Source organism: Rhinatrema bivittatum, chromosome 8 (genome assembly GCF_901001135.1).
Source record: "Rhinatrema bivittatum chromosome 8, aRhiBiv1.1, whole genome shotgun sequence".
Classification (NCBI taxonomy): Eukaryota; Metazoa; Chordata; class Amphibia; order Gymnophiona; family Rhinatrematidae; genus Rhinatrema; species Rhinatrema bivittatum.
This window is the reverse complement of record NC_042622.1, coordinates 150,448,099-150,465,331: the sequence shown is the minus strand read 5'-3', so window position 1 is coordinate 150,465,331 and position 17,233 is coordinate 150,448,099. Positions and strand designations below refer to the sequence as shown.

General features: G+C 42.5%; 1 protein-coding gene across 2 annotated transcripts in view; it reads right to left on the bottom strand.

Annotated features, from left to right (window-relative positions):
- SPTBN2 (spectrin beta, non-erythrocytic 2) overlaps window positions 1-17,233 on the bottom strand; it is a 411,931-nt gene that overhangs the window by 70,734 nt on the left and 323,964 nt on the right. For both annotated transcript variants that reach the window (XM_029611250.1, XM_029611248.1), the window contains exon 27: window positions 2,738-2,876. In XM_029611250.1, the coding sequence (XP_029467110.1) occupies window positions 2,738-2,876 (139 nt within the window). The remainder of the gene's footprint in view (window positions 1-2,737; window positions 2,877-17,233) is intronic.

Below are 17,233 nucleotides of genomic sequence, written 5' to 3'. Positions count from 1 at the left end.
GGCAGGGTTCATAACAATTTAGCCAGATAACTTGATACTTATCTGGCTAAATATAGCAAAGCTGCTACTTAGCCGGATAAGTGTGTGCAACTGATATACCTTTGTATTTTTATGTTTAATTTTAAAGTGATATGCGAATAGATTTAACACATGTAAAACTGAAACATTTACCCCCCACCCCCGTAAGTTGACTTTTACAGGCATAAATCAGGAGATTTTCTAACATGTACGCGGCAATGAAATCATCAGTTTTACCAATTAGTCTACCATTTTGCCCAGCACATCTGCAGATCATCAAGACCCTCTTGGCTCTTCAGCCTGAAGTCTCTCCATTTCATCCAGACCCTCCACCTAGTCGGTGTTTCACTTTTAAGATATTTACTCCAGATATTGAGCAGGAGTAAGTATACACGAGTAAGTTGCCAAATTTACATGTGTAGATTGCTTATAAAATATCAACTTACTTGTGTAATTGTTGGCCCCCACCCCAGAACACCCCTGGCTCACCCCTTTTTTAAACGTGCAAATTTACTTGCAGACCCTGATTTATGCATGTATGTTGAGGTTTCTAAAACAGTATATATTCGTGTATATGCTATTTTACATGTATAACTACTTTTACGTGCACGACTTTTGAAAATTCACCATTTATATGAATCAGCTTCCTTTTATCTTCATGTGTTTTTAGATTTCCAAAAAATCTAATAGAATGGTAAGGCAAGACTTTCCTTTGCTAAAAACATGTTGACTCTTCCCCATCAAATCATGTCTGTCTATGTGATTAGCAATTTTGTTTTTAAAGACTAGCTTCAACCTTTTTGCACCTCAAAGACCTCAGGCTCACTAGTCAATTAACGGCTATTAATCAAATTTACTTAGGGAATAGCCACTGCTATTAATTACATCAGTGGCATGAAAGATCTTCTTAGTGTTTGGGTAATTGCCAGGTTCTTGTGGCCTGGTTTGGCCTCTGTTAGAAGCAGGATGCCAGGCTTGATGGACCCTTGGTCTGACCCAGCATGGCAATTTCTTATGTTCTTATGTTCTGGATAACTCCTTTAAAAAATGGACACCCTCCAGCTTTCAGGTACTGTTGCTCTTTAAAATGATAAATTACAGATTACTAATAGGTTTGCAATTTTATGTATGAATTCTCTCAGAACTTTAGGGTAAATACTTTCTGGGCCTGGTGATTTGTTACTCTTTGTTTGTCTATTTGACTTATTACATCTTCCAGTTTCATAGTAATTTGCTTTAGTTGCTCAGAATTAACACCATCAAAGAATGTTTTTGGTATGGGTATGCCCCCAATATCCTCCTCAGTAAAGACAGAGGCAAATAATTAATCTAGTTTTTCTGCTACATGACCTTGATCTCCCTGAGTATCACTTTTGCCATTTGGTCTTCTAGAGGTCCAACTGATTCCCTTATAGGCTTTGTCTCAAATGTAGTTGAAAAAGTTTTATTAGTAGTTTTTACCTCTATGGCAAGCTTTATTTCAAACTATTTCTTGGCCTGCCTTATTACTGGTTTATACCTAACTGGCCAGTGCTTATGCTCTTCCCTATTTTCCTCAGTTAGGTTTGTGTTCCATTTTTTAAAAAATTCTCTTTTGGTTTTAATTGCCAATTTCACCTCACCATTAAACCATGCTAGCAGTCATTTGAACTTCCTTCAACCTTTTTAAATGCATGGAATATATTTTGTCTGGGCATCTTGGATGATATTTTTAAATAATGTCCATGGCTCATGCCAACTTTTAATCTTGGCAACTGCTTCTTTTTTTTTTAACTAATTTCTTCATGTTATCATAATCTCCTCTTTTAAAGTTAAATGCTACTAAGGCAGTCTTACTTAGTATTCATCCTACAGTGATTATGTCAGATGTAATTGTACTATGATCACTATTCCCAAGCAGAGGCAACACATTTACTCCTTGCACTTTGAGAACTAGATCTAAAGTAGTTCCCCTTCTTTGGTTCCATGGCCAGCTGCTGCATGAAGAAGTAATTTATAACTTCTAGGAATTTTACCTCCCTAGCATAACCTAATGTGATATTTACCCAATCAATAGTGGGGTAACTGAAATCTCCATTATTGTGTTGCCAATTTTGTTAGCCTGTCTAATCTCTATTAGCAATTTACAGTGTGTTTCCTTATCCCGGTCTGGTTGGTGGTAATTTACCCCACTATTGTGCTCTTCTTCATAACCTTTGGCATTTTTATCCATAATGATTCCAGAGTGAATTCTTGTGGAATTTTTAACTTGCTTGACTCTATGCCATCGTTAACATATACTGCCAGCACTCCACCAAATTGATCTGCTATGAAATATCAATATAATTTAACCCTTGGTATCACAGTATCCCATTTTCACATTCTCACTCTAAATTCCAATTTTAACCATGTAAAACTTTTGGCTATCAGCCACCATAGTGATCTTTCTTTCAGAAGTCTGTGACCCCGGTTACCTGGATTCACATCATTTCTTTAGACAGGTAGTGGCTCTTCCACAAGAGAGCATGGCTACTGTCTCCTTATCATGGGAACATGTTAGCTCGCACATAGTAGGCCTTCAGTAGGAGAGCATGTCCTCTATCTCCCTCTGCCAGAGATCTGTAACCTTCTCAGAATAGTGGTAGCTATTTTTCAGGAAAGCATATCTTCTGTTCTCCCTCCCCCGGGACATGATTCATCAACAGACACATAGTGGCTGTTCCACAGGAAAGCATGTTACCTTTTCAGCGGCGTAGTGGTTCTTCTGCAAGAGAGCATTTCCCATGGCAAAGCAGGTGTCAAAGCTGTCTGCCCGAGCCTCCATCTCTGCTTTTATCCCCTGATGATTCTTGATCACTAGGTCCGCCGAGGACACATCCCTGCAGAGAAAAGGCATCTGTTGATATGAGACCCAGGCATTTCTTGGAGACCTCCAATCCTAGAACAATGAAGTTTCTTATCATCTAAACCTGAACCCATCAATCAATACAGAATAGTATATACCAAAGCTGCTAGCTCCAGCCCTGATGGAAGGTAAGAAGTCTTGTTCTCTTTTGCTCTATTTTTCTCTCTGCCTCATTTTTGCTCTCAGTATATCATTTTAAGTCTCTTCTTATCTGTGTCCCTTGCGCTTTCTTCTTGAAGTTGCTGTGGAGACCAAGGTTCTGAGATCCTGATTTATGATGCAAAGGCAAGACACCCCAAGGCCCATATTCAAAGGCATTCAGCCAGATAACATGTGTGCTGTTCTAGACTTTCTGAATATTGACATCTCTATTCTCAAGAATTCTCAGAAGACAGCAATTTAGAGACTAAGAGACAAAGAAAGAGTAGAAAGACAGAGTGAAACATCGAAGGAAAGGAAAGAGAGACAAAAAGAGAAAAGACAAAAAAGAAACACACACACATACTCCTGTCATAAGAATGTTAAAAATGAATGCATTTGGAGACACTGCTCCCCAAGAAATATATATAGACAAGCAAGATGGAAAAAGAAGAAGATGAACACAGACAAAACCCCCCCCAAAACAAAACTGCATACCTGTATCATGCTTTCTCTAAATACAGATGTAGGTCATCATGTGACTGTGCCTGGCAGTGAACAGAACAGACATGTACTGTATCACACATAGGGCCAGATTTTAAGAGTTATGAGCGGGCGTAGATTTGTGCGCGCAACCCGGTGCGCACAAATCTACGCCCAATTTTATAACATGTGTGTGCAGCCACGCGCATGTTATAAAATCCGGGGTCGTCGAGTGCCAGGGGGTGCACCTTGCGCATGCTGAGCCCTAGGGGAGCCCAGATGGTTTTCCTTCTGCCCCCCCACCTTCCCCTACCTAACCCGCCCCCCCCCAGCCCTACCTAAGACCCGCCCTCACCTTTGTTAAAGACGTTGCGCCTGCCTCTGAGCAGGTGAAGATTGCGCCCGATCCCCCGGCCTAGAGGCCCTCGGAGGCCTCTGGCCACGCCCCTGCCCGGCCCCGGACCGCCACCCTTTTTTCAAGCCCCGGGACATAAGCGCGTTCCGGGACTTGCGCGTGTCGCCGGGCCTGTGCAAAAAAGGCTCGGCGCGCATAACCCCTCTGCGTGCGTAAATCCAGCTGGATTTACGCGTGCAGGGCTTTTAAAATCTGGCCCATAGCTTTCAGGTAGACCAAAAACCTTTCATTCAGGATGAACAGTATGACTCCCCTCATTTCTATATATTACTTTTGACTGTGGGGAGAACAATTCGGAAGGGACAGTGCAAGAGTTTGTGAGACTGAACTTTTGTCTTTAGAGAATACCTGTTACAAGTAAGGAACTTTGCTTTTTTGAATCATACAATTGGATTTTCTTCAACAAAAAAGGAGGAAAGCAACACAACCTGGAAGTGGGTGGGGATATTTTTGTTGGGAAAGTATTTTTATCTTTTTTTTTTAACAGGGCAGAAAATCTGAAACCATAAAAATTGGGCCTAGCAGAGATGGAGCTGGGAATGTACAGACGAAATTTGCTATCCCTTTGGAAGGAAATGTGAATATGTGGACTGAACTCCACATCACAGTATTGTATAGCCCTTAAACTGACATAGACGTTTGGGGCAATTTTCATACTACTCACATAGCTGCAAAGTCCAACAGTACTTTTTATTACAATCTTTGTACTAATTTTCAATTAAATGTATGCACAGACTTCTGCTTTAAAGACTGTCCAAGGAAAAAAAGTATTCAAATCTTACAATATTCAAAAAAATCCATCTAAGTAAGCCAAATAAGATGTATTCAGCTAACTTACAAGGGATATTCAGCAGCATAGCTCTGCTGCTGAATATCCCCCTGGAAATTGCTAATTAGCCAGAGAAATCTTATCTAGCTAAGTTTAGACCTGCTATTGAGCAGGTCTAACTTATGCGCTTAACTTAACTGGATATGTTTAAATATTGCTACTTTTCTGGTTAACTTAACTGGATTATTTGCTCATTAACAAAATGCCCGTTTCCCTTATCCAGCTAAGTACTTATTCGAATTAGTGGCTGCTGCCAAATGCGGCCAGATATTTAACTGATGCCACAGATAAGTCTGTAGTTATCCGGCTAAGTGGTACTGAATATTGACCTTAAAGTGATTTTCATCTCCCTTTTCTGTGAATACTTTTTTGACCAACTTTGCACAATTTTGAAAATCCAAACTATGCAGGTAATTTTTAAAGGGGTTCCACTTGTAAAAATAGCATATTTGTCAGCAATCAAATTTGCCGATGAACCAAAATTATTCAAAGTTGTCAAATCATAAGAGGATTGTGAGAAACTGCAAGAGAACATTGCAAAACTGGGAGACTGGGCATGCAAATGGCAAATTAAATTTAATATAGACAAGTGCAAAGTGATGCACTTAGGGAAGACTAACCCAAATTATAGCTACAAAATGCAAGGTTCCACATTAGGAGTCACCACTCAGGAAAAGGATCTAGATGTCATTGTTGATAATACGTTGAAATCTTCTGCTCAGTGTACAGCAGCAGCCAAGAAAGCAAATAGAATATTAGGGATTATTTGGAGAGGAATGGAGACTAACAGAGAGAATATCATAATGCCTCTGTATCACTCCATGCTGCTACCTCATCTTGAGTATTGTGTTCAGTTCTGGTTACCACATCTCAAGAAAGATATAGCAGAATTAGAAAAGGTACAGAGAAGGGCAACCAAGATGATAAAGAGGATGGAACAATTCCCCTTTGAAAAAAGGCTAAAGAGGTTAAGAAGCTTCAGCTTGGAGAAGAGATGGCTGAGGGGAGATATGATAGAGGTCTATAAAATAATGAGTGGAATGGAATGAGTAAATGTTAATCGGCTGTTTACTCTTTTGAAATGTACCAAGACCAGGGGACACACAATGAAGTTACTGGGTAATACATTTAAAACTAATAAGAGAAAATATTTTTTACTCAATGCATAATTAAGCTCTGGACTTCATTGCCAGAAGATGTGGTGAAAGCTATTAGTATAGCTCTGTTTAAAAAAAAGTTTGGACAAGTTCTGCAGTGAAAAAATGTTTAGCAAAGGACAACAGGAAAATAGAGACAGTGTATTTCTTATGAATAATAGTCTTTATTTCTTATTTCTTATGCGCATAAGGAAGTCAGCTCATAAGCCTATTTTTCACTGCAGTTCCTAGAAGAAAAGTCCATTAACAATTTTAAGGGAGAGTTACAGAAAGTTACTGCTTATTCTTGGGATAAGTAGCTTGGAATCTATCTACCCCTTGGGATCATGCCAGGTACTTGTGACCTGGCTTGGCCACTAGAGTACACGCATATTTTCAATTTCGTTTGTACATTTCACCGAGAAAAAAAGGGGCGATATAGGGACGATCCGGTGCAGGGTTCAGAAGTATGCACAGTAGTTGCTGTTTTGTAAGAGATATACATATATACGTTACCGATCTTGTTTGCACATTTTTACATCTGCTTGACTAGTGCAACTGGTCTGCTGTCTGCAGTTTTGGGATAAGAGGTCTGGGAGAACTGGTGAGGATTTAGGGTGCAGTGCTAGAAGGTCTGAGTTAACTGGTGGCAGAATCTGCAAACTTGTGATTCCAAGAACTGCCACATACTTTATAAGTGTTTATTTGTGCATTGTCATTTGCTTCCTGTGTAAAATATCCAGTCTGCTCAGCAAGATTTTTTTTTTAATAGTAGTAAGAGCCACTCTGTGCATGTTACCTCATGCCTTTTGTTAAGGTTAATAACTGCTATTCCCTGTGTTATCCCCACAGAGTCTTCAGTTAAGGGTACTAACTACTGCTACATGCAAATTACCCAGATAACACAGGTTGCCCCGTTTCTTCATTTCTATCCTTTAGCCATTAGGGATCCTCTGCATTTATCCCAATCACATTTGAATTTTGAATTTCATTACCGTTTTTGTCTTCATTTCCTCTTCTGAGAGGGCATTCGATGCATTTACCACCCTTTCCGTGCAGAAATATTTCCTGATATTGTTCCTGAGTCTACCCACTTGGAGCTTCATTTTATGACCTATACTTCTACAGCTTTCTTTCCACTGGAAAAGGCTTGATTCCTGTGCATCATTAATACCCTTCAGATATTTAAAGGTCTGTATCATTTCTCTCCTGTCCCTCCTCTCCTCCAGGGTATATATATATTTAGGTCCTTCAGTTTTATCTCATACATCTTCTGGTGCAGACCCCACACCATTTTGGTTGCTTTTCTCTGGACTGTTTCCATCCTGTCTCTATTCTTTTTGAGATAGGGTCTCCAGAACTGAACACAGTATTCCAGATGAGCCCTAACTAAAGACCTGGACAGGGGCATTATCACCTCCATTTTCCTGCTGGCTATGCCTTTCTCTCTATGCAGCCCAACATTTCTCTGATCTTAACCACTGCCTTGTCACACTTCAGATCATCAGAAACTAATCACCCCGAGGTCGCTTTCCTAGTCTATGCATATCAGTCTTTCACACTCCATTACATAGAGCTTTTTTGGATATCTGCATCCCAAATAATGACTCTGTACTCTTAGCACTGAATTCCACTTTGAACACTCCTCTAAGCTTACTTAGATCACGTTTCCTTCTATATATTTCTTCATGTGTGTCCACTCTTTTGCAGATCTTAGTGTTGTCCACAAAAAGACAAACTTTTCTTTCTAAGCCTTCTGCTATGTCACTCATAAACATGTTGAATAGAACCAGTCCCAGAACTAATCCTTGAGGCACTCCACTTATCACTCTTCTATCCTCAGAGAAGGTTCTGTTTATCATCATTCACTGTTATCTGTCAACCAATCTGCAATCCATTTCACCACCTTGGGACCCACTTCTAGACTTTTCATTTTGTCCATGAGCCTCCTGTTTAAGACAGTGTAAGATGTTTTGCTGAAATCCAGATAAATCACATTGGGGTAGATTTTATAAATGTACGCGCGGGCGTACTTTTGTTCGTGCACCAGGCGCAAACAAAAGTTCGCTGGATTTTATAAGATACGCGCGTAGCCGCGCATATCTTATAAAATCTGGGGTCGGCGCACGCAAGGGGGTGCACATTTGTGCAACCTGCGCGCGCCGAGCCCAGCGCGTGCTGCCTGTTCCCTCCGCCTCCCCTCACCTTCCCCACCCCCCCCGGCCCTATCTAAACCCCCCCCTACCTTTGTTGGCAGATTTACGCCTGCAGAAAGCAGGTGTAAATCTGTGCGCGCCAGCGGGCTGCTGGCATGCCATCACCCGACCCGGGGGCTGGTCCGGAGGCCTCGACCACGCCCCTGGGCTGGCGCCACGCCCCCGGGCCCGCCCCGAAACACCGCATCACTCGCGGCACGCCCCCCCAGACACGCCCCCGACACGCCCCTCCATGCAAGCCCCGGGACTTACGCGCGTCCCGGGGCTTGGGCGCGCCACCGAGCCTACGCAAAATAGGCTCAGCGCGCGCAGGGGGGGGTTTGGGGTAGGTTTTCAGGGGGGGGGTACGCGCGTGCCCCTTTGAAAATCTACCCCATTGAGTACACATTCTTGACCTAATTTTCCAGCAGCTCAATCAAAAAAGTCAATGAGATTTGTTTGACATGACCTGTTGCCTTAGATTCTGCAACTCATTGGACTGTACATAGTTGACTATCCTTTCCTTCAGCAGCATCTCCATTAATTTGCCCACCACTGAGGTAAGGTTAACCAGCTTGTAGTTTCCAATTTCTTCTCTGCTCCCACTTTTGTAAAGCAGGATCACCATCACCCTTCTCCAAACTTGCAGCACCATTCCTGTTTCATGGAATCTGTTGTATAAATGTTTCAGTAGATGTGCCAGCACCTCTCTGAGCTTCTTTAATATCTTGAGATGTATCGCATCAGGACCTAAGACCTTATCCACTTTCAGTTTTGCTAGTTCCACCCAAACACTCTCTTCTGTAAATGGGGATGTATCTACTCCCCTCCTCTCCATACTCTTACCAACCAACAACAGTCTTCCTCCAGGGTCTTCTTTAGTTAACACAATACTGAAGTATTTGTTTAATATTTCTGCTTTTTCCTCATCTTTCTCCACACAATGTCACACAGAATGAAGGGCCTTTTCACATGTGGCCTAGGGAAAAATATTGGCAGGGTAATTGATTTAAAGTGGAAATCTGACACCTGCTGAAGCAGGAATTTATGATGTGTTTAGCGCATTATTCTATTACAGTAGTTCCCCAACCTGTGGTCTGCAGACCCCTGGTGGCTCACGAGGCCATCAGAGAGAATCCGGGGGAAAGAAAAATAACACAATATTCTATTCTTGGAGGAATCAGTAGTGGCAGCTGCAACCCTCAAGGGCTGGCAGACTGGGAATGGTAGTTCCGACTGATATGGGCTAGATCAATGACAGTAGCAACAATAACATGTGTCCTGAGGGATATGGGCAAGAGCTGCTAAAAGTGGAGTCTATCTAACTTGCTTAACTAAAACATAGCTTGCTGAGGGGAAATTGATTGTGTTTTGAATTATATTTCTTTCGGTTTGGGAGTGTTTTTTTGTTTTTCACAACCCATCCATCCCAGCTATTACCAGGCCCTGTCTCAAATCTTCATGTATAGACTATTGCCCAATTAGGAGGAAGGGAGAAAATATATATTAAAAGAATTAACTTTATATAATAGAAACTAGTTAGTAGCTTTGAAAAATAAATACACAATAAACCTTCACGCAGTATACAGAGTTCTGCCCATTTAGGGGTTGGGAAATAAAATTTGATTAATATTTATTTATTTATTTATTTATTTAACAGTTTTATATACCGACCTTCATAGTAAATAACCATATCGGATCGGTTTACAATTAACAAGAATATAACTGGGGTAACAATTCAAGTAAACGAAAGGTAAACAATAGGTAGGAATGAGTCGAAGTTACAATCAACAGGGTAAGAGAACTTGGAAGCTTGCAACAAGCTGGAAAGAAGATAAGGCAGGAAATAAATATAAAGTGATACCATAGAGCATACGGGTTAAAGCTAAATGGTGCTTTAACCTTGAAGAGTCAGAGTTCATTCGTGAGTATAATTGCCATTAATAGTAATTAATTAGCAGCCTCACAAAAAGAAGTGCATAATTAACTATGAATAAAATTAAAATAAATAGTTGGTTTATTATAGGCCATAGGAAAACAGACTAGGAAGAATTACTTGTCATTAAATGAGAGAAATACTGCTTTCTATTAAGAAGGTAAGTAAGTAGGTCACATTTTTGTCATCTGTAAATAAAACAGAAAATTTAATTGTAGGGGGAGCTTGATTGGTAATATCTTATTAGGTCTTGTGGTAATTGTTTCTAGCTGGTCTGGTTTACCTTAAGCAACAAGACTCTATATAAGGGAGACACACTAAACTACACATCTCATAGATACACAAATACATACAAACGTCTGAAAAGATGTTAGCAAGAAAACAGAGCTACAAATAGGGATTCTGAGTATGGAAGTGGAGGTTAAGATTCCACAGCAAGACAGCTGAGGAAAAGACAGGAACTTTGGAAGGTCTTTCTCATTTCTTTCAACAGGTACCTGAAGCTCCTAATACTAAAGGAGACTGAAGATCTTCAAGTACCAAATGATGCAATCTGAGATCGTGACTATGTGGATGAAAAATACAGAAATTGTCTTAATACTACTGATTAAATAGAACTTTCAGGCACATCTAGATATGTTGCCCGTACATATTATATCATATGAACTCCAGGAAGAAGTTCTCTTTAGCAAAATGCAAGTATTAAGAAGGGCATTAGCAGTTAGGGATGTGAATCGTTTTTTGACAATTTAAAAAAATCATCAGATATTTTTTAAATCGTCAAAAATCGTTAGAGTCGCGATACAATAGAAAGTCCCCTGATTTATCGTGAAAAATCGTAAATCGGGGGAGGGCAGGAAAACCGGCACACCAAAACAACCCCTAAACCCACCCCGACCCTTTAAAACGAATCCCTTACCCTCCCCCACCCCAAAATGTTTTAAATTACCTGGTGGTCCAGTGGGGGGGGTCCCGGTGCGATCTCCTGCTCTCGGGCCATCGGCGCCATTTTGGCTGCCACTAATAAAAATGGCGCCGATGGCCCGATAAAAAAAAAAACCCACCCGACCCTTTAAACTGACCCCTTTAGCCTCCCCCACCCTCCCGACCCCCCCAAAACCTTTTAAAATTACCTGGTGGTCCAGTGGGGGCGCGGGGAGCGATCTCCCACTCTCGAGCCATTGGCTGCCACTAATAAAAATAGCGCCGATGGCCCTTTGCCCTTACCATGTGACAAGGTATCCGTGCCATTGGCCAGCCCCTGTCACATGGTAGGAGCACTGGATGGCCGGCACCATGTTTAAAGATGGCGCCGGCCATCCAGTGCTCCTACCATGTGACAGGGGCCGGCCAATGGCACGGATACCCTGTCACATGGTAAGGGCAAAGGGCCATCGGCGCCATTTTTATTAACGCAGCCGATGGCCCGAGAGCGGGAGATCGCTCCCCGCACCCCCACTGGACCACCAGGTAATTTTAAAACCTTTTTTGGGGGTTCAGGAGGGTGGGGGAGGGTTTTTTGATTATCGGATTGGGCGCAGCCGATAATAAAAAATCCAATCGGGCCGGGCGATAAAAATTTTAAGATTTGGATCGGAACCAGAACCGATCAGATTCCGGTTCCAGTTCACATCTCTATTAGCAGTAAATTTGAGAAACTGCAATCATATTCAACATACCCTAGCTTACGAGTGAGATCTATTCTTGTCAAGGTATGCACAATATTAATTTATTTGTAGATATTATTCCCTAAATGATGGTTGGGAAACACTGTATTGCAAAGTTGTCACCACTATTAATACTTCTGCCACCATCCAGATGGATAACCTGATCCTCAGTGAGGAACTGGTACGATGAGAACTACATTGCTGAAATGTTCCTTGAGGCATCAAAGATGAAGAACTCAAGTAGTGGTGAAGGTAATGACTGAGATACAGTTAACTGGGCTATAATCTATACAGGAAGGACAGGGTAGAAGAAAGGAAAGATGAGTGATGCTATAATATAAAAAATATTAAAACAATAGAAATGCATGGCTTATAAGGTAATCTCGAAAGAGGAAATGGAACATCCATTTATATTGGTGTGATATGCAGAAATCCTTGGCAGGCAGAAGGAATGGATAGAGTTTGAATTAAAAACATTCACAAAATTGCTATGAAATGGGAGATGCTATTGCTAGGTGATCTAAAACTATTGATTTGGAGATCCCGTCTATGTTGTCATCTAGAAGCAGGGACAACTGGTAAACAAACTGACATGGGAAGGGATAATGCCAGACCCGGTGCTTAAAAATGGGGAGTGTTTCTAATGTCATAGAAGGGGATCACCTGGAATCCAATGGTCACAGGAGGTACGGTTCAGTATTCGAATACAGGCAGTGATAGTTACCGTAATTCAAAGGTGAGGGTCTTGAACAGGAAAATCAATTTTGTTAAGATAGGGGGAGTACATCAAGGAGTCATTAAGTGGATGGGATAAGATGAGGGAAGTAGAAGAGCAGTGGGAAGAACTGAAAGGCGATATTGTAAGAGCAACTGATCTTTTGCTAGGAAAGTAAAGGTAAGAGGCAAAAAGCAGTCACTGCAATTTTCTAAAGTAATTTAAAAGCTAAGGTAAAAAAGGTTATAGTTCATAAACTACAAGAGATCACAGAAAGAAGAAGACAGGCAAAAATATCTGAAGAAGCTAAGAAAAGTTGGGAAGGTAGTCAGGAAAGCGAAGGCATAAATAGAAGAAAAAATAGTTAATATTTTAAAAGAGGGCAATAAGATTTTTTTTTCAGATATATTAGTAACAGACTTCAATCAGTTTACAGAAGATTGTGGTCGCAAGGAGGAAGCAAAACTAAAAAACAATGGGCCTGGATGGGATATATCTGTTGGCGAGGTTTAGTGCAGCGGTTCTCAACCGGTGTGTCGCGGCACACCAGTGTGTCGCCAAGCACCGGCAGGTGTGTCGCGCGCTTCCTGGTCTCCCGCTCTTCCCTCCCTCTACTCACCCCAGAGAGACGCGCACAGTTCTTCAACTAACACTGCTGCTGTTCCTGCCCGTGCTATCGGCACCTTCAAGCTCAGAGTGGAACGGCAGCAGTGTTTGTGGAAGCCAGCAACGGCAGCATGGCCTTTTCTTTGTCCCGCCCCTGCGGCCCGGAAGAGGAAATGATATTTACCAGGCACGCGGGAAGAAGAAAGGGCCATGCTGCCGCTGTCAAATTAATGTCCCAAGTCCCGTCCCCCCCCTGGTAAAAGGTAGCAATCAGCAGTTTGTCTGTGCTGCGATCATCGCGACGCAGTACAGTCAGCTGAGAATGTGGTCGTGGCAATTTCCTGCCACGCAGCTGATTGAGAAATCCGTCGATTAGCTGCCTTGGGTCTGCGGCGTTTAACTTTTTTTTTTTTTTTATATGGTCCCGCTGATGTCAGCAGGTTTAGGGCCTAAATCGTAAGCCCCCCCCCCCAATGCTTTCTGCAGTTCTCCTCTCTCATTGTAGTAGCACTAGGCTCAGAGACTCATGGCCGCTGCAGCCCTTCCCCTCGGGAACACTTCCTGCCTCTCTTCAGGCTGTGATCAACTGGCTCCTGCCGATCAAAACGCAGCCTCTTCGTACTGTGGGGAGCCTGTCATTGGCTTCCCGAGGCTCTGCACATCCACAGCCTACAGCCGCTATTCTCAGCCCCTCCCTTCCTGCACCCTCCGTACCACGTGAACTTCCCCTGGCTCCTGTAGCTAGAATCGCGGCCTTTCTGCTCTTGGCCAGTCACTCACCCGTGCAACCAACAATGGCCCACATAGAGAGACGGTCACTGACTCCCGCAGCCCTTGCACATCATGGCTACTCGACGGATTTCCCAAATAGCCACATGGCAGGAAATCCCCGCGGCCACATTCTCAGCTGACTACTCTGTGCTGCGATGATCACAGCACAGGCAAACAGCTGAGTGCTGCTTTCTTACCGCTGCGGGCCGGAGGAGTCACCCCTGCTGCAGTTCTCAACTTGTCACAACTGCTTTAATAGCAGAATACCAGCTGCCTTGTACAATAGCTGCCATGTGGGGTGGGGGTGAGTGAGAGAGACAGAGAGTGCCTGCATGTGTGTAAGTATGTGAGAGAATGTGTGTAATTGACACTGTGTGTGTAAGAAAAAAAAAATGTGTGAAAGCAAGAGTCTGCTTAGGGAGGTGACTGGTGTGTGTGTGAGAGAGAGATTGGGGTGTGTGTGAGACAGACAAGTCATGGACCCTAAGGAAGAGGAACGTCAGAACAGAGCTTCACCAACCATTGCTGCTTCTGGTGTGTGCTAAGGCCTACAAGGGAAAGGAGTAGGAGAGTTGCCAGTGAGGGTAAGTAAAGGTGGCTTTTTAAGTTTATCTTTCTTGATTGACTGCCATTTTAATTATTGGGTATTATGTGATTTGTCTGCTGTTTGAAATATTTTATTGGTGTTTAGGGAATTTTTTAATAATTTTGTAAGTTTTTAATGATCAGATATTATTCTATTTATCAGCTGTTTTATATTTATTATTCTAGGTTTAGAATTATTATTTTATATTACTTGAGAAATGTATAAATAGAAATGTGGAGACAAAAACTGAATTGGAAACAGCAAGAAGCCAGACTGAGTGTATGCAGTGCAACAATGGGAAAACAAAATCATTAAATTGATGGTCACTTTATTCTGTATTTGGTGATGGTCTGTCTGTGTTCTGCGTGTGTGACCCAGGTAAAGGTATTCTGCAAGCTTGTAGTTTCTGTGTAGGGATCTATAACAGCTTGGCTTGTTCTGGTTTTCCTCATAAGAGGTGTATTGATGTTTAGGGCTTGGTTAAATATTTGTAATGTTGTCTTTTCATAGATAGGATTGTTACTGTTTGAATGAGTTCCATAATGCAGGTGTAACTTTGTGCAGGTTAGTTTGTGTACATTATTGCAGATCCTGGGAGTCTATTAGGTGCTATATTTCTGTTTCCATTTCTTCAGTTTTGCACTGCATGCAGAGTAGCTTTTTTGGATCTCCATTCCAGTTTGTCTCCATATTTGTAATTTGTGGTCTTTCTGTACTTGGTGAAGGTCGATTCTATGTGTGTGACCGATGTGAAGTATTTTACTAGCATGTAGGCATTTGTATCAATATTATTTGTTGTGTTTTCTCAATAGGACATGTATTGGTGGTAAATTATTGTTTTTTCATAAGGAGGGCTATTGCACCTGGTAGGAGAGAGTGTTTATGTTGCTGTTACTGAGATGACACCAGAAATCTTTTTTGCATGGTAAATTGAAAGGGGAATGGCCTAGTTCTGGGGGGGTCAGGGTGGATCCCGTAGATACAAAATATATGTTTACATTTAGCCCCGTGACGGTCATGTGTTCAGTGTGTCACGCATGTGACAACTATCTATCAGGTGTGTCCCGACCGAAAAAAGGTTGAGAACCACTGTCTTAGAAGACTGTCTGGGGGAATTCTGTGCAAAAAAACTTAAAATTCTGCAAAATTCTGCAAAACATTATATTGGTCAAAATAACACAATTTACATGACAGTCTTTAAGTAATTACATTTTAAATTAATACAGAAAACATTTATTACTTAAAGATGCAGAATTTTAAATATTTTGAGCAGAATTTCCCTAGAAATTCACTGTAAGAGTGTCCCTTCCACTCGCTCTCCCTACTCCCCTGGCCACTTTGCTCTTTCAGGCCCCAACTCCTTCACCTGCCAGTATCTCTCCCCTCCAACTCTAAGCTCAACCCCTTCCACCCTATCGCCAGTCCCAGAGTTTGACCTCATTGTTAGTACTGCCCCTCACACAAGCTTCTTCTGTCCCTCCCTCTCTCACACACATGCTCCCTCTCTCTAGTTCAGATACACACACCCTCATACAGGCTCCCTCACTCTCTCGCACACACACACATCCCCTCATACAGGGTCCCTCTCTCTTGCATATACACCCACACAAGCTCCCTTTCTCTCACACATACATCCTCACACAGGCTACCTATGACTCTCTTTCATGCACCCCTTCACATAGGCTCCCTCTCACACATACACAATCCCTTCACACAGGCTAGCACCCTCACATACACAGGATCCCTTTTTCATACACACCAGCTCCCAATCTCTCACACACATACACACTCCTTCACAATCTCCTCATATAGGCTCCCTCTCTCTGAAACCCACACTCAAGAACCCCCCACACTCTCTCTCTCATCTCCCCTGCTCTCTCTCTCTCACCCTCTCCTGCTCTCTCTCTCCCTCCGCCCCTGCTCTTGCTCTCTCTCTCACACCCCTCTTTCCTCCTCCTCCTCTCTCTCATCTGCCCTTTCCCTCTCTCACAACCCCTCCCCCTCCTCTCCCTCCTCTCACTCATCATCCCTTACCCTCTCTCACAACCCTCCCTCTCCTCTCTCTCATCCTCCCCCTCCCTTCTCTCACATCTCTCTCCCCTCCTCCTCATCACACACATACACACACATATACACCTCTCTACACACATTCACTCTCATCGGGGCCTTCATCTTCGCCGCAAGTGGAGCAAGTCCCAAGGCACGTGGGGGCCTTCATCTTTGCTGCGAACAGTGCGCCAGGGGCCTTCATCTTCGGCTTGAACGGCACACCGGGGCTTTCATCTTTGCCACGAATGGCGTGCTGGGGGCCTTCTTCTTCGCCATGAACAGTGCACCAGGGGCCTTCATCTTTGCTGTGAACGGCACGCCAGGGGCTTTCTTCTTTGCCACGAACAACGCGCTCCATTTGCGGCATGCCGGGGCCTCCTCTGACATTTTCTGCACTCTGCATTACCGCAGAATTCCCCCAGGACTATGATATGGAGGACTGCTCATAGCTATTCAATACTGTATCTCTGCAGCTTTCTTCTTATGCTTTTACCTATTATGTTTTATTTCAGATGTTACCTCATGATGTATTTTCTTAAGCTTATATTTGGGTATTGATTTTGACTAGTTATAACATGTTTTGAGATCTTTTAGTTGGAAAAGAATGCAATACATAAATCATGATGATGATATTCAACTTTTACTTAAAGAAAGGAGAGATTCCAAGGGACTGAAAGAGTGGATGCAGTCTCACTACAAAACAGTGAGGACAGGGAGGAGGTGGGCAGACCCATTAGTCTGATGTCAGAGTTGGGCAAAACTATGGAATTATTATTATTATTATTATTATTATTAATAAAGACAA